At 42.6% G+C, this 17313-nt stretch overlaps 1 protein-coding gene across 1 annotated transcript in view; it reads left to right on the plus strand.

Moving 5' to 3' along the window:
* FOXK2 (forkhead box K2) overlaps positions 1–16705 on the plus strand; it is a 45960-nt gene extending 29255 nt beyond the window's left edge. The window contains exons 2-9 of the mRNA XM_056506010.1: positions 2079–2273; positions 4931–5078; positions 5519–5665; positions 8407–8600; positions 9390–9565; positions 10412–10708; positions 11077–11283; positions 14489–16705. Coding sequence (XP_056361985.1) covers positions 2079–2273; positions 4931–5078; positions 5519–5665; positions 8407–8600; positions 9390–9565; positions 10412–10708; positions 11077–11283; positions 14489–14685 — 1561 coding nt within the window. The 3' untranslated portion in view covers positions 14686–16705. The remainder of the gene's footprint in view (positions 1–2078; positions 2274–4930; positions 5079–5518; positions 5666–8406; positions 8601–9389; positions 9566–10411; positions 10709–11076; positions 11284–14488) is intronic.
* The last annotated feature ends 608 nt before the right edge of the window (positions 16706–17313 follow it).

Below are 17313 nucleotides of genomic sequence, written 5' to 3' on the forward strand. Positions count from 1 at the left end.
AGGATTCCTTTTCTGCCTTTCCATCTTCCTGGTACTGGTGTGTGAAGTTGTGGGATCCACCTCTTCCCCACCTGCCCACCCTCACCCTGCTGTGGCACGGGAGGACTCTGGTTCTCAGTGCTGTGCAATAAGGACTCTAACCTGGGAATTTGTACCTAAAGCTATGTCCAAATCTTCCCATATTTTTCTTGAGTTGAAATAAATTTTATCTGTAAAGCATTTAAGGTAAATTTGCAGGTATGGAATAGCCTCATAAAATGCATAGGGAAGGGGACTAACATTTAAATCTGTGTCAAACAGATGTTGTTCACGTTCTCACCATTTTTTACTTAATCTTTGGCTGTCTTTGCATACACTTGAGTGTTGTTTTTATTGCTGCTTAAAGGAAATACTTGGCAAAATATCTTTATTAGCAAAACAACCAAGACCCCTTTCCATTGGCACTAAAACGATACAAGCACAAAGTACTTTCTACTGGAAAAAGCGAAGAAATGAGTTGTTACTGAATATATTTTAAAAAATCCAACCCAGAAATTGGTCCATTTTACTTCCTTGCTGAAATGCATGTGCAGTTTTTTGGCATAGATTCTGTTCCTAATTTAGTACATTGAGCATGTTTCAGAAATAGGTCGTCTGTTAAATGCGGACATGGTCCGTCCTCAGAAGTAAGGCAGAGAGAAAAAGGAAGGTCACTGTCAATTCTTTCTCTTTTTCCTGATCCTTGAATGTGGATTGTAAGGAAAAAGAACCACTGTGGTGCATGTGGCAAGGGACTAGTGAAAATCAAATGCTGCCTTTGTTCTATAAACATCCTCAGATTCATTTTAAGATATGAAAGCCAAAACATGAGAGTTCATTTCTAAGGCTACTCCACAGCTGAGTGTTCCTGCCAATTCTTACATCACTTTTATGTTTAATATATTTTTCCAGAGAAATGATCACTTTTATTTACAGTCTGTATTTTGCATTCATAGCTCATTTCTTACCCCTTGTTCCAGCATGTGCTTGTTTCCTTTCTGTATAAAACTAGATCTGCCTAGAAGCACTTAAAAGCAAAACAAACTCAAACCCCAGTGTTTCGTGAGGTTTGTTTCTGGGTTGGAAAGTCCTTTTCATCATGTGGGAGGTGTGTAAATGTCATTGTGGGTTTAGTGCTCAGTGTAGTCTAACAACTTAAGGATGAGGAGGTAGTAAAGTTATTTAAACTGTATTTTTATAGATGCTTTTGTTGAGACAAAATTAAGTTTCTTATTTGCTCAAGATTGAGCAAATTTATTTACTGAGAAGTTAGAAACAAGTGTGTCCTGTTTAATTGGGTTCAAATCCAAATGCTGTGCACAGGGATGTAGAAAGGGGATTATCCTAAGGTACATTCCTTGTATTATATTTTTCAAATTTTTCAATAGTTGCACATTGTTAATTTATTGTTTGTCATTAAATTTAGGCATGTAATCCTTGGTAATACATGAAAATAGGCAGTTTACTGAAATTGGGTCTTAAATTCAGCTCTGAAAAAAAGGTGTTTGAATGTAGTACTAAAGCAGCAGTGTACTCTGTAAATGAGCAGAATTAGAATTGATATATGTTTAATTTAATAGGTGTTTCAAGAGAAAAGAACCCAAATCTCTTAGACCAGTGTGTGAAACTGGTTAGACCTCAGTTTGGCCAATGTTCATGCTTCTGATTAATTCTGCTATTGTGGACCAACTTGTTCATTTGCTGAAGCCATTCCTTGGCATCATAAAATAATGAGTTTTTGTTTTTACCATAGCTCTGTTTTGGGGCTACTGCAAGATCAGGATGAACCTCAAGAAATTTAGAGACAATGCACTAACTGCCCTTGTTAGAAAGAATTGCATTTGCTTGTATTCCTTTACAAATGTCAATTGCTTACCTGGGGATCTTTTTCTGGTCACGTTGATCTGCAAAATGAAGATGGTCTTGGGTAATTACAGAAATACTGTAGCTTATAAATTCTAAATGAGCTTAGGTGATAATGTACAAGTTATTCAGAAATCCTTACATTCTGTAAACAAGTGGCTCATATATTTGTTTTTGGTTCTTTTCTTATTTTTCAGCTGTACTTTCAGGTTTCCCAGCACAAACATCAAGATAACATTCACAGCTCTGTCCAATGAAAAGAGAGAAAAACAGGAGGCCCCGGAGTCCCCAGTGAAGCCTGTGCAACCCCAGATCTCTCCCTTAACAATAAACATTCCAGACAACATGGCTCACCTGATCAGCCCTCTCCCTTCTCCCACAGGAACTATCAGGTATTTAAACCCTGCAAGTGGGAGCAGGGCCACCTACAGTCAAGCTGAGCACAATTTTCTCATTCAGTATTTTGATTTTGAGGTCAAAATCCAGCTGAAGATCAGCCTTACCTGCTGAGAACCCCCCTTTCTGCTGATATGGTTGCATGAGCAATCTGTGGTACTCTGGTTTAACATGTTCAATGTGTAACATTGCTGCTCTGGCATTTTTCTTGCATTCCAACAATTTAAATTGCTTTTTGCCCTTGCATGCTTATTGCAACTCTTCAAATGAGACAATTTTAAATTACACCATTTTAAAACATCCTGATTTGCTGCTGTCCTCCTGAAGTTCACCATCAGGAAAAATGGTGGATTGGGTTATTATTGGTGTGGAAAATGGCCTGATCTCTTACTCCAGAAGATTTGTTGTTGATTAGTCACTGCTGGAAGGGAGCAGACCTTTACTTCAAGCACAGGCTGAGGTGCAGAGCTCAGTGTCAGGGTGATCCAGGATTTTCCTTGCCCTGCTGCTCCTTTGGTAATTGCAGCCCTTGTCCCACCTGTTACTTGGGACCAAACTCAATTAAACACAAGCAACCAATCCTCACAAATGGCTGAAATTACTTCAGATGAAATTTTTCAAAGTGTTGGAAAGATCAGAAGGAAAACTTCCATGTCAAGGCACTGAAAGTTGTTTCAGTCATGTGGGTGGTTTTGAAAGATTTTTTGTCCCCTCTCACTTCCTGTATCTTCACTTGAGTGAAGAACTGTCCATGCCTGCTTTTTAAAAAGGTACAAGTTGTTAATGAGATTTGAATGGAAGGATAATTGACTTCTTGCATGCTTGCCAAGCTCTTGGTCTCTGTCTGGGAGTGTTTAATGACACCTGCCTAAATGATGGAAGCAGAGAGAAAAGATATCTAGACTTGTCTGTGTAACAGGTTTGCTTTCTTAGAAGAATTCAGGGAAAACACATCTTGCCAATGACAGAGCAGCTCACAAATATTTCAGATAATGTCCCATCTATCACCACTATCTTTGCCTCACTATAAATTTTGTAATTCTCTTCAGGGCTTTCATGCACCTGTTGAGTAGTTTATTACAGAAAAAAAAAAAAAAAAAGACAGTTTTGATCTATTTTGAGAGCAAAGCCTGACAGTTTCTCTGCAAATCATCCTGTTTTGTGGAAGACTTGTAAACTTGCTTTGATTATACCATATGTGTTGCTTTGTCAATATATGCTGAAGTGAGCAGAGCAGAGGGATCTTGTCAGCTGATATGTGAAAACACAGAGCAAGAGTGACCTATATATAAAAAAATAAATTAGCTACACATTTTGGCTCTAACCAAGGATTCTTCTGTACAACACTTAAAAAATGCCATCTCTCTCTTATAGTAAGTATATATCACTAGTAACAAATCATGGGTGGATTTCTTGGGAAGTGAAGCTTTCAGTATTATTATATATTGCTCAATTATAGTGTTTGCCTCCTTCTGTACATGAAAAAGGTGGTGGCAAAAATCTTGAGGGGCCAGGCAGACAAACAAACCTTGACAGATGAAAATTGTTAAAGCTTTAGTGTATAGATCTAAATAATGTTATCTAGATTTATTTGTTGTTGATGTTTTGAACCACAGATTGAAAGATTAAAGATGATCTTTGGAGATAAGGCTGGTTCTGGGGGCACAGCATGTGTAGCTATTGAGATTCCTAGTTTTTTGGAATTTCTGAGGGCTGCCTTGAAATCAGCTGCAGTATGAATTGCAGAGAGTGTGTGTCCTTGCAAAAGAGCTGCCAGAATTATTTTGGGGAAGGGGATGAACCTCACCTGCTGACTTTCTCTTTCCTCTTGGCTAAAAGGAAATCATAGAAGAAAATTGGCATTGTGCAGCTGCAGTTCCTGTGGACTCTGCAAGGCAGGGGACCGCTGGTAGAAAGATGTTCCAGTGGAATTATATAGAGTTGTACTTGGTTTTCTGGGATGTGAAGTGTTAGGAGACACCCTTTTAGTGTTTGGCATCATCTCTTGCTTTCTAACAATGTATTGTTCTGTTGGCCTAATACTGCATTAAATCAGCTGAGTCACTGCTGATGCATCCATTTGTAGATAAGTTTATGATTTTTATACACATACCTTTGTGCAAGTATGTGCACACACCTGTAGACACTTAAAATAATACTGGCTTCGACTTAAATGAGAATCAAACCTTTTTTTTTACCTCACTGCTTGCTATATTTTCTCAAATGTGCAGAAACACTGCACAGGAGAGATGATTTTTTTGGGGGCAGACTGAACACAAGCATATGGCAGAAATTCCATGCAAGATGTGTGTCTTGTTTCCAACGAGTGTCTGCAAATTTGTGGTTGCTGATGCAGCTAAGGTGGACTTAAGGTGGCAAATCTTACACAAATAATTACAGCCTGGTCAATCAGCTGATCCTTGTTGTCTTGAGCAGGAAAGCCTGAGCAAGGTTTCTTCCTGCAGTGGTTCTGACTCCATGGCTGGGTTAGCAAGGCGTGGAAGGTGGTTTGGAATGGAAGCCCTGACAGCCCTTTAGCTGCAGCCTCACAGCTCTGGTAGTGGCTTTGCTGCAGTAAGAGCTTTTTGATGAGACATAATGTGGTGATATACTGTATAACAAAATAGTAGGATCTTCTTTTTATGCTCTACAGTGCTGCAAATTCCTGCCCATCGAGCCCCCGCGGCGCAGGCTCTTCAGGGTACAAAATGAGTCGTGGAATAGCATCTGACCTACATTTGATGGCTGACAATTCACAGTCAGAAAACGACAAGGAAGCTTCAGGGGGAGACAGCCCAAAGGTAAACACAGCTTGAAACCAATCCCAGAAATTACACCTGAGCTGAATGGAAGATTTGGGATGTTTTGTTTGCTGAGGTGTATGCACTGATAATTTAACATGCTTTAAAAACAATGGATAGGGTTTTGTGATCAGCTGTGAGATTGATTGATGGATTGATTAATCCCTGTCCCCTTTAGGAGAGGGTCTCTTTGCATTCTCAGTTATAGATCTGTTTGGAGGCTATTGGAAATACTTGCTCTTATAGATATCTGCAAAATTTATGTTACCCTAAAATTGCTAATCAGAAAAAAAAGCTTTCTTAGTTTCCTTTCTGCCTCAAGATTTTGGTCATCCAAAAGTGTCCCAGGCCAAGTTAATGATGTTTTATGACTTTTGATCTAGTAAGCAGTGTGTATCTGTTCAAAGTTTGTTGATGCAGACTTTTCTTTTTTTGTCCAGGATGACTCTAAGCCACCCTACTCCTATGCACAGTTAATAGTCCAAGCAATTACAATGGCCCCGGATAAGCAGCTTACACTAAATGGAATTTATACGCACATAACTAAAAATTATCCCTACTACAGGACAGCAGACAAGGGCTGGCAGGTAATTTTGATTTCTGGAATTTTTATTTTTTTTTATACATGTGAGCAATACTGGCATGAGCAGGCAGTTGGTAAGCCTCATAACCCTTCAGAAATAGAATTTGTCAAATGAGTGTGTTGTCTTTCTTCTGACTGTATGTTTTCCAACAAAGTGGGCAATTTACATTAGTCTGTATTTGAAATATTGCTTTGTTGATGGAATGGTGTTCTCTAAACCTCTAGTAGGGATGCAGACAGACTTTGGGGAAAGCAAAGTGCATTTGGCACTGGATTTGAATCCTGTATGCTATCCAGGAATGGTGTCATGTGCTGTAACTTACAGTTGTGTAAACATCCGTGTTGCTATCTTGAGATAAAATTGAGATTTTAAATGCTCCAAGTTCAGTTCTGCTTGAAAACAGTGATCTTGCCCATGCAGCAGGTGAAGGAACAAGTGTGTTATCTGTCATTATCTCACCCTGGTTCATGCACTGTTTGATTTGTGAACTTGCCCATTCCTGCACCGAGTTGGACCAAACCTTTCAACTCTGCAGAATTAATTTCTGCTTTCTTTTCATTTTCACAAGACTAGCCTCAGCTTTTGCCAGGATGACTAACTGAGTACAAATCAGTCTGGCAGAGCCTTCCCAGACACACTGAAGGCTCTGGTGCTGCTTTGAGTGTCTCAGAGGCCAAGGAGCAGATTTTGCAGGGCCTGGAACACCTGGAGCACACAGTCCATCGTGGGCTGTGCTCACTCTGCAGCTAATGTCAGGGAGGTGAAACTTAGAGAGACTGGGTGAGGGGGAAAGTGAGGAAGTGCTAAGTTTGGCTGCACAATGCAAGACTGAAAGATACAGGCCTTCCCTGTAGAGGAAGAGATTTTTAACTGTTAATCACATACTTATTTGTCATATAGCCTAAATGAAAGCTGGATCACTCCCCCAAGGTTAGTGGGGAACGTTGCTGCTCCTGGCTGTTTGCTAAGGGTTTGGTTAGTCAAGGACTGGGCTGTTGTGGGAAGTCTCTTTTGTTTCCCTTTCCCACATTACAGTGCAGTATCCTGGCTGCAGTCATGTTGTTTTAGCAACAAGACTCTGTTTATAAAATGTTGATGTGTGTTTTGCTTCCTATTTTGCAGTACCTTGAGTATCTGTGTAGATGATGTTGCTTTGTGAGCATCATGAGCCCAACACACACACATACACACACAGAGTTGTGCTGAGGTAAAGAGCTCTGCCATAGAACAGGGTGTGGATTTGGGGGTGTAATGCTTCCTAAAGCCAAGGTGATAGGCACAGCAGACAGTGTGTTCTGGAGTCATTAATCAGCAGCTATTCATAGAAACTATTGGAAAAACTGAAAATCAGATGCTGTTCAGTCACAGCTCTGCCAGCTTCTACACATTAGGAGTTGGATTGCAGCTTGGGTGACTTAGGATAGATGCTTCAAATCATATTTGAGGCTATTTATGCACATATTATTCAAAACATAGAGTACAAACACAGGTAGAGTGTCTCAGTCCCATACTTTAAGAAACAGAGGTATTTATATCCTTTAGCATACAATGGTCTCATTTTGATGAGCATTTGAAGTCTCCTCTCTGTGAACTTATTTTAGCAGGTACTTTTGGATCTACTCCTTTATTCTAGCATATGGAGAAATAAATACAATTTATAAATATGTTCTTGGCATCTTTCTAGTAACGTTTCCATTTTTGGCAGGGAAAAAGCCATCTCTGGTTTCATCAGTTTGCATTCAAGAAATCATATGTGGTTATCACTGCTTTAAGTTTTCCAAACTTGCCATCAGGGTCATGAACTCAGATATTTGAGCAAGTTTACATTTGCTTTGCAAATTTTTGAGAGCTTTTGGTAACATAAAGCTTTTTTCCCACTTACCTCTGTTCCCCCCCAAGTGTTTCAGGATGAATCGTTAGCATCAGTCTCTTCTTGTTCAGTGATAATATTGAGAGAGATTTTGGGGTTTATCTATGTTAAAAAATGAAAAAATTAAATCAAAAGGAGTTCTGTGTGCAAAGCCAAGCACAGATAGAGCCACTGGAGAGTGTCAGCAGTTGTGTGCATTGCTCTGATGGAGGAGTGGGGGGATGTTGCAGTAAACTGAGGATGTGGGAACGTGCAGAGGGACCGTGGTTAAAGATCTGGAGGAGCTGGTTCAGGACCTGCTGCCACTTGGTGTTTCAATTGACACAGTAAATTTTGGGCTCTGTTATTGAGACAAGCTGGACTGTGGGTGAATTCACAACAATCCACCTGCCCTTGGAACTTGTGTGATTTAGCCTTTTCTTTCTGAACTGTGGAACAGTAACAGAATTACCACATAGGATCAGAATCAGTATATGCAGTGTTCTGCTGGCCCTCCTGGAAGGAGCTGGGACACCTGGGGAAGGGTGGTGTACAAGCACTGACCATTTTTATTTTTGTTTTTAACACTGCATTCTGCACAAGTATTCATAGTTTGCATTGGTTTCAATCACCGTGTTTCTCATGAGAGAATTAAATAAATGGGATTCCTGTTATTTCCAATTAGCAATACTGGGTTTTTAATATTTGGGAAAGATTTGACAAATGCAAGAGTCCTTTCAGGTTTACAGCACTGCTTGGTAGTGCTCTGAGTTCTGTTAAATTAAGGAGTTAAAGAGCTGCACCCTGGGTCTCCTATAGTACAAACTGCTGCAGTAGGCCACATTCTGACTTGGAAAAGTTATATGAATTCTACATATTTTTTTATGTTCCATAGAATTCAATACGTCACAATCTCTCTCTGAATCGTTATTTCATCAAAGTACCACGTTCCCAGGAAGAACCAGGCAAAGGCTCATTCTGGAGGATAGACCCTGCCTCTGAAAGCAAATTAATAGAGCAGGCTTTTAGGAAAAGGCGGCCTAGGGGAGTACCTTGCTTTAGAACCCCTCTGGGACCACTCTCTTCTAGGTAAGGAAAACCAGATGAACAAAAAGACTATGGCTGTTGTTTAATCTTCAGGCTGCTACAGACTTGATAGCTTCGGATACAGTCACAAGTTTAGTAATTTAATTTCATCCAGACTCAGTGTTTGAATTCTGTGTGTTTCATTAGGAGGCTGCCCCTTACACCAGGCTTGTGTTAATTGTTTGTTTTTAGTGTTAAAGAACTCGGTTTGCATAACTAGCTATCAGATTGTTAATGGATGCAAGCCTTGCTGTACCTTTGATGGGTTTTGCAGAACTATAATTTTAATTTCTAACTGCCATCTACTGGATTTTAAAACTGTTTACAAAGAAAATTCTCAGATATCAGCTACCATTTTATTGACCTTAGAGATGACATTTGTGTATTCAGTTTGATAATGTTCGAGCAGAATTTGTGATGGGGAAATACCTGGGTTTAAATTATTCCCTCTCTAAAGTTATGGCCTTTCTGCTGGTGCAGATCTTTTTCTACTTGCCCTGTAGCCTCAGATTTGCTCATTGTTCTTCTCCACCAGAAGAAATGTTCATGTTTTGCAGATTTAGAGTCTCCCTAAGAAGGCATCCAGCCACTTCTTCTCTGTTAACTGTACCTGGAGTTTGCTTTTAAATTCTGTCCCTGTTTAACAGAAGCTTTGTAAAAGATCCTGAGCTCTGGGTTGTAGCTGTGCCCTCCCCTGCTGCGGGCAGTGTTACGGTCTCGGTAGAGGAAGGTCGTGGGCTTTCAGTTCAGAAGTTAAAACACATCAGCTGCTGCTTTCATTTCTAACTACAGAAGTGCCCCAGCCTCTCCTAACCACTCTGGAGTGTTGTCTGCACACTCCAGTGGCGTGCAGACCCCCGAGAGCCTGTCCAGGGAAGGATCTCCCGTGCCCATGGAGCCGGAGCCCAGCGCCATCCAGCCAAAACTCGCCGTCATCCAGGAGGCGCGATTTGCACAGAGCGCCCCAGGTGAGGAGCCCGAGCTCAGCACTGGGGCTGACACCCAAACACTGCCAAGGCTTAATATGTACACCAAAAGGAGTGGATATTTCACCTGTTCACTTCAGAGCAGATGTGTGAGAAGCTCAGGAACAGCCAGGGAGGCTCTGTTTGAACACATGGGGCTGTTGTCAGCTGGGGCTGCTCCAGAACCTTGGGTCATGTTACAGACGAGAGGCTGTGCCTCTGTCCTGTGTAGGACTGGGCTGACTTGTAACAGTTCTCTTGAAAAAAACCCCAAAATGTAAGGTTGTGTGTGTGTTAGAGAAATAAGGAAATGCCTTTCACACCTCTGTGGTCATGTCATCCTTCCAGATTGGGGGGGATAAAATCATTGAAAGGATAAAGGGAGATAAGAAATATCGTATTTAAAACAAAAAGAAGATAAGGCATGATGGGATAAAGATGTGTTTGTTAAATTACCTTCTTTGATATATGTTTGCCATCCAATTTCTAGGTGGTGATGTGGCACTGCAGAGGGCAGACATGGTCCTGAGCATTCCTCAGGATTCCCAGTGCAGCACACAGAGCATTCCCAGTGCAGGCATGGTGCACACACCTGCAGCACACTCTGTGGAAAGGGCTTTACTTAAATAAGTGCTAACCACAGCTTTGTCTGGGGTGCCCAAATGGTGTGTGGTTCTTGCTGAGCCAGTACAGCCCTTACCTTGAGCCTGGAGCTGGGAATTGTCCAGTGTTACCTTCTGGCTCATTCAGCCATTAGTGAAGAAGCTTGTTAATTTTCTGAGGTTTTGATGTGAAGTTTAAAAGAAATAATGAAAATTGTCAGTCTAATTTTGATCTCTTTTTTGGTAGGATCACCTCTCTCTAGCCAGCCAGTTTTAATTACTGTACAACGGCAGCTACCACAAGCTATCAAACCCGTCACCTACACTGTTGCAACTCCCGTGACCACCTCGACCTCCCAGCAGCCTGTAGTTCAGACAGTTCATGTTGTGCACCAGATCCCAGCTGTGTCAGTCACCAACGTGACTGGGTTAGCACCAGCAAACACTTACACTGTCGCAGGACAGGCGGTCGTCACACAAGCTGCTATGGTCACCCAGCCCAAGGTAGAACCTCAAGAGAATGGAGACCACAAGGAAGTCAAAGGTGAGAACCTGTGGGCTTGTTTTGGCACCTCTTTATACAGAGGGATCAATAATTGAAATGTAGAGCCATAGAACAGTTTGGTTTGGAAAGACCCTAAAGCCCATCTCATTCCACCCCTTGCCACTGGCAGAGATGCCTTCCACTATCCCAGCTTGCTCCAGGCCTCATTCAGGGAGGGGCAGGGATGGGGCATCAGTACTTACAGGGCAATGCATTTGGCTAAAGCTGAAGATTCTGAATTGTAACTCCTCAGATATGTTGGAGCGAGTAATAAAACAACACACTTCCACTGAGGGCTGCTTGAGTGAAACCAAGTGATTCCCCAGCATTTTGTTAATTTTAACCAGATTTTCTCTCTTGTTTTCCAGTGAAAGTGGAGCCTCTCCCTGCTATTAGCCATGCTGCAATAGGAGCTGCTGGTCGCATCATCCAGACATCGCAGCCCGCCCCCCTACAGACAGTAACGATCGTGCAACAGGCGCCGCTGGGGCAGCACCAGCTGCCCATCAAAGCTGTCACCCAGAACGGAACACACATCGTGCCCCTGAGCGCCGCCGTGGGGCAGGGCACTGCAGGTACAGCTCTGCTCCTCCTCCTCTGCTCCTCCTCCTCTGCTCCTCCTCCTCTGCTCCCCTCCTCTGCTCCTCCTCCTCTGCTCCCCTTCTCTGCTCCCCTCCTCTGCTCCTCCTCCTCTGCTCCCCTCCTCTGCTCCCCTCCCCTGCTCCTCCTCCTCTGCTCCCCTCTCCTCTCCTCTCCTCTCCTCTCCTCTCCTCTCCTCTCCTCTCCTCTCCTCTCCTCTCCTCTCCTCTCCTCTCCTCTCCTCTCCTCTCCTCTCCTCTCCTCTCCTCTCCTCTCCTCTCCTCTCCTCTCCTCTCCTCTCCTCTCCTCTCCTCTCCTCTCCTCTCCTCTCCTCTCCTCTCCTCTCCTCTCCTCTCCTCTCCTCTCCTCTCCTCTCCTCTCCTCTCCTCTCCTCTCCTCTCCTCCCCTCCCCTCCCCTCCCCTCCCCTCCCCTCCCCTCCCCTCCCCTCCCCTCCCCTTTATTCTCTCTGTGGTTGTTATGGGGATGTACTTAGTGGTGACAACCTGTCCTCTCTCCTCATTAAACTGGGATAGAAACAAGTTTTAAAATAAATTCCTGTAAATCAGAGCTCTTAAAAGGGTGCCTGCTCCCAGGTGGTTTGTTGGAAGCCACCAACAGGAAAACCAGAACTTGCTTGTGGGTTGGCTCTTTGAGCTGTTACTTTTTATTATGATTTTATTGAACCTGTAGTGAAAAGACCAAAGTTCTGTAAGGTTTTGAGGTGGTTCCTGTCTGAGTCCATCATCCCCTCTGGGCCCTGGCAGGCTGAGGGGCAGCAATGCTTTGTCATCACTGCTCACGTTCCCCCTTGCTCCCAGCACGGGCAGGTTTGCTCTGCTGGCAGGTCCCCACAGCTTGTTCTAACAGTTTTGCTTTATGCATTATCTGATACTCAAGTGGATTTTTGTCATATGTTTACAGAAATACTTTTAGGGCTGTCTTATATCAATTTATTACCTGCATTTCTGCTTGGAAGTCTTCCTAATGGAGGGAATTATCTGCTTCATTTCCTTTTTACTCCTTTGCCATCACTGACATTTATAGGTCAGTGTTCTGGCTGCTGCCACTTCACTTCCAGCTTAAGAGTAGCAAAAACATCAGAGTCAGATTTGAGGTGCACTTTCTGTGTCAGAAGGGATGTGTGAATAGAGCTGAGAGCCATGTGAAATACACTGAAAAGCTATTTTTAAAAGGAAGGAATAATTCTTACTCTCTTTTTCCTGGATTCTGAAAACTCAGCTGATTTCAACACGTTCCCTGGCACGGCAGCCAGGGGCTGCAGGGAGTGCAGGGAATGTGGCTGCACAGCAGCACAGCTGTGATGCTTCCCACTGTTGTCTCTGTGTGGTGGGTGTGCAGTGAGGTGTGCTGCAGGTCCTGGTCTCTGGGTACAGTAACTCCTGAACCAGCAAGAAACCAGGTAATTCTCAGGCAAAGCATCTGAAGGGGAGCTGGGAAACATGGATTTGTTTCTGTTTGCCTGAGTGTCTGTGTAACACACGTGGCTGTGTGTTTGTAACACACATTTGTGTGTTTGCTTTTGCTGAAAGAAGGTTTGAGCCATCTGAGAAGAAAGAAATGCAGAGCAAATCCTGTTCCTGTTCCATTTTCTGTGTGTAGTACAGCAGGTGCTTTCAGATCCTGCTCTCAGCAGAACAGCTTGGCAGCATTGCTTGGTCCCTGTGAGCCAGCTGAGAGCTCTGGGTCCCTAAGAAACTCACATTTCTTATTGTACAATAAAATTTCCCAACTTGGTATTCTTTATCTCAGCTTTCAGTGTAGATTTCAAACATCATCCTTCTTTTGTGTGTTTCCTACTCCCACATACCAGGCAGAGGGTTTCTGGGACCCACCAGTCCTGGAGTGAAAAATCACAGAAAGGTTTGGGTCAGGAGGGACAGGAAAGCTCATCCCATTCCATCCCCCTGCATGGCAGGGACACCTTCCAGTGGAAGAATGTAACAGAATAGTGCAGTGATTGTCTTAATGTGTGCTTGAAGGTGAGGGGTAAGCTTCTTGGTTTTTATTTAAGCAACACAAAATTTGCAGGAAGGCAGATTTTATTCAGAAGTTCCATCTCCATGGCTCCTATTCAGAAATGGTACAAGGAGTATCTTTTCTAATGGCAGCTGAATGACTGCTGAGATTCCAGAACAAATTCATTTACAGCTTGGTTAATGCAGAGGTGATACTCTCTAGGACAGCTTACTAATAGCAAACTACAAGTTTAGCAAGTAATAATTTCTCATGGACTTGATGTTTCATCTGCACTAGCAGGGAATGCCATGGTAATGTCAGTGAAGTGGTGCTGAGGGAAGGGAGCAGGAAAAAAGCAGGTGGCATGATAATGTCTAGATAAAGTTTCATTGAAATGCAATGAACAAGGAAATCTGTAATTAGCATTTTGCATTCTTTGCAAAGACATTTGAATAGTGAATTTAATCAGTGTTGAGGAAGGGGCTGCTCATGGGCAGAGGGAGGAACCTCAGGGCTCTCAGGGTTTGTGCTCACCCATGAGTGGTGACTTGTGCTGCCTCATCCGTGGAAGAAGATTAAAATCTTGTGTGGGATGTTTGAACTGCACTTCTGCTGTGATTCACTTGTGCACTTGCATTTTGTCACCTGGGTCATTGCTGACCACTGGGACTTGTTCCAGCCCTGCCTTCTGCTTATCTTGGGGAAATCCCTCCTTACCCACTGCAGGGGAATTGCTGCCCCTGTCACGTGCCTCTCCTGCCTCTTTGACTCCCAGAAGTTCCCTGCAGTAACCAACAGCCCCAGCTGGGTCTGGCATGGTCCTGCTCTCCTTCCAGGCCACATCACATCTGCAGGGATCAGAGACCTGGCCAGAACCTCCCAAAGGGGATTGTGAATCCACTTCTGTTCTGTCACACGTTATGGTGTGGATTTGCTAAATCTTCAGTCATTGAATCCTTCCCTGTCTTTGGCTTCTCAGTGGCTAAATAGAGCTGATTCCCTCTTCTCCCATCTGGGTGCACATCTGTGTGAACGTTGAGTGATTTGAGAAAATGTCCTTAATCTGCACATCAGGTTTAAACAATCACACAGAATCTCACCTGGGCCTGCCAGTACCCCACAGTCCAATAAAGGAATTGATCACTCAGTGATGGAGCAGGTTTGCTCCCTGTATTGATTTGCCAGGGATCAGGGTGCTGAAGTTTGTATTCTGTGTTTTGCAGCTGCTGCAAGTCCTTTGCATATGTTAGCAACCCACGCGTCCGCATCGGCGTCGCTTCCCACCAAGCGCCAGAACGGAGACCAGTCGGAACAGCAGGAACTCAAACGTATCAAAACAGAGGATGGAGAGAGCATAGTCATAGCTGTGAACGTGGACACCCCACCCGTGGCAGTGAGTGACAAAGGCAGCCAGAACTAGAAACTTAGGGGAGTTTTCTTTTTTTTTTTTTAAAAAAAAAAAAAAAAAAAACAAACACAAAAAAACCAACAAAAACTCCGTGGTGCCAAAAGGAGACACTTAAATCTAACACCTAAAATGTTGGAACATGTTCTCACGCAGTGGGGAAAGGGGCCCTGTGAATCAGACTTCAACTTTCAGCACTGAAACAAAACCCAACACAGGTGGCCTTAAAACTTGGTAATTTAAAGTCAAACTGCAGAACCATGTTGTTGTAGAGGCTGTGCCCCCGCCCCTCCTGCCCCACGGACTGTGTGTGCTGGGAGGGCTGCAGCTTTAACAGGATCTGTCAGATGATTCCCAGGACTGAGGATCTCAGTGTAACGGCAGCATGATAGCGCTTAGTGTGACTGGTTTCAAGCGATTGTGTATTCCTAAAGGGAACAGAGGCAGGAGCCATTCCGACACCGTGGCAGCTAAGCCTTTCCGAACCACCCACCCATGCAGTTGTTGATAGATATGCAGTATTTTGTTGTTCACACGTGGAATTAGAAATTTTTGAGGTGTATTTTCATTTCTTTGCAAAACAATGGGGTCTTTGACATTTCAAATCACTCCATTTCTACTCCGGAAACTTTGGAATCACACAACTACTTTTCATGTGAAATTTTGTTTGGTAAAAAACTGAATGTAGGGTTTTTTTAACCAACGGAATGATTTACTTTTGTCTGTCCTGTTCAAGTTCAGATAAAGCTACTTTATTACATCTGCAAATTTTCATATTTTAGCAGTTGCCTGATAAATTTAATCAAATTTTATTACCATGTGTAGTGATCAAACGCTTCTTTGGGCTTGCATGTAACTGATTAGAAACTCTGATGTAAATGAGCCGTTAACTGACGTAAAGAACTGCTATGGATTTGACCAGAGCTGCACTTACCTGTTTCTCTCTCTGCTACCTTTTGCTGTTTGTTACTTTGTGTTGACTTTGACTGTCCCTGGCATATTTTTCCAGTCTAAAGTAAAACAAGAGTCTCGCTTAATATTGTGTATGTTTAAGATAACAGACTGTTCTTCATTTAGAAAGATAAAATTCTCTATCACGAGTCCTTTTAAAAAGAGTAAAATTATCTTGTCAGAGGTATATTCGATATTTTTAAGCTTAAGCACCCTTCAGTAGAAATTAATCTGCCCCGTTTCTCTGTAACACTTTGATGTCAGACACTGACCTCGGGGTCTCCACGACCAGTAGCTGTTGTGGTTTTCTAACAGTGGCTACCAGATTATGGTAATAATTTTTTTTTTTTTTTTAAGTGTGTGTTCTGCAGTTGAACATTTTAAAATGTATCGGTAATTTCTCACTTTAATGTGGTAATAGATTCCACTTTACATTTCAAAATTCAATTGAAACAAGGCTGCTGTTCAGTCTTCAACTCACACAACGTCTTAGTTCTCCTGCAGCCAGGTGAGTGGGAGCCGGAGTTGGCTCCATCGGAATCTGGTTTTTGTCCTGTTCTGTAATAAAGATGCATTATTTATATTTCCTTTCCTGCTCCGAAAGGAAAAACTGTATTTTCACGATGGACTGAACAGTTTGGAGTGGTTATTTTAGGCAGCTTTTGGAAACTATTTACCTAAAGACCAAATATGAGAAATCTGTACAAGTTTTGTGTTCATCCACACAATGGAACTGTTACAATGTCTCTGCAGATAATACATTAAAAAACTATGAAAAAAAACTCTACACAAGCTGGATTTATAACAGGCATTTAAAAAAGAAAAAAAAGCATAACCTGAAAAGAAGCATTTCTGTACAATTGCAACGTTTTCTTTAGAGGTTTTAAAAATAAAAAAAAGTAAAGTTTTAACATACTTTTTTTAAGAAAAAAAAATCCAGTACTAGTAATTTAATTTGGTGTTGAATGAATTGACTAGAATGTGGTTTATTTTCAGAAGTGAGAATCTGTTCACAACTAGGGCTAGGTGAATAATAGTGTATAAGATTTTTTTAAATAAAATTAAATTTTATTCAGCAAATTAACTAAGTTGAAATTACTCAACAAGTGTGTTTGGAATCTTGATGTATATTTGGGGTCAATGCAGCTTCTGTGTCAGCCCCAGGAAGCCAAGGTGCCCCCACAGCCAGGCTGTGTCCCAGGAGCCTGGGGCTGGACCCTGCCAGGGCTTTGCACTGTTGGGGGCACAAGAGGGCCCAGGAACGTGTCTGCCCTAGATGGATCATTATGGCTCCTTATGGATCATTATGGATCATTATTGCTGTAAGTAAGATTTAGGAGATGTCACTTTCTGGAATCGCTGTCGTGAATGGGGGTTTGGTGTCTTGACCCCTCTTCCTGCATTGGTTAAAGTCTCTGTTTCTCAGCAGTTGGGGAAATGCTTTCAAGGACCAGGAAAAGCTTTCCTGGAAGCTGGGTCTGGTTTTTACGGCAATGGTTTCAAGAGTTGGGGAGAAACCCAACTCCACAAGCCTTGGATGCTGTGGAACTGCTGGGAAGGGCTGTGGTGTTTGGAGCTGAATGGGCAAAACCTGTTCCTTGAACAGAAAGCCTGGTCTGAATGGTCTGAACAAACAGAATCCTTGGGGAAGAAGAAGAAAATAGCTTAACATGGAGGAAGTGAGTGCTGTGA

This window comes from Oenanthe melanoleuca, chromosome 18, assembly GCF_029582105.1.
Source record: "Oenanthe melanoleuca isolate GR-GAL-2019-014 chromosome 18, OMel1.0, whole genome shotgun sequence".
Classification (NCBI taxonomy): Eukaryota; Metazoa; Chordata; class Aves; order Passeriformes; family Muscicapidae; genus Oenanthe; species Oenanthe melanoleuca.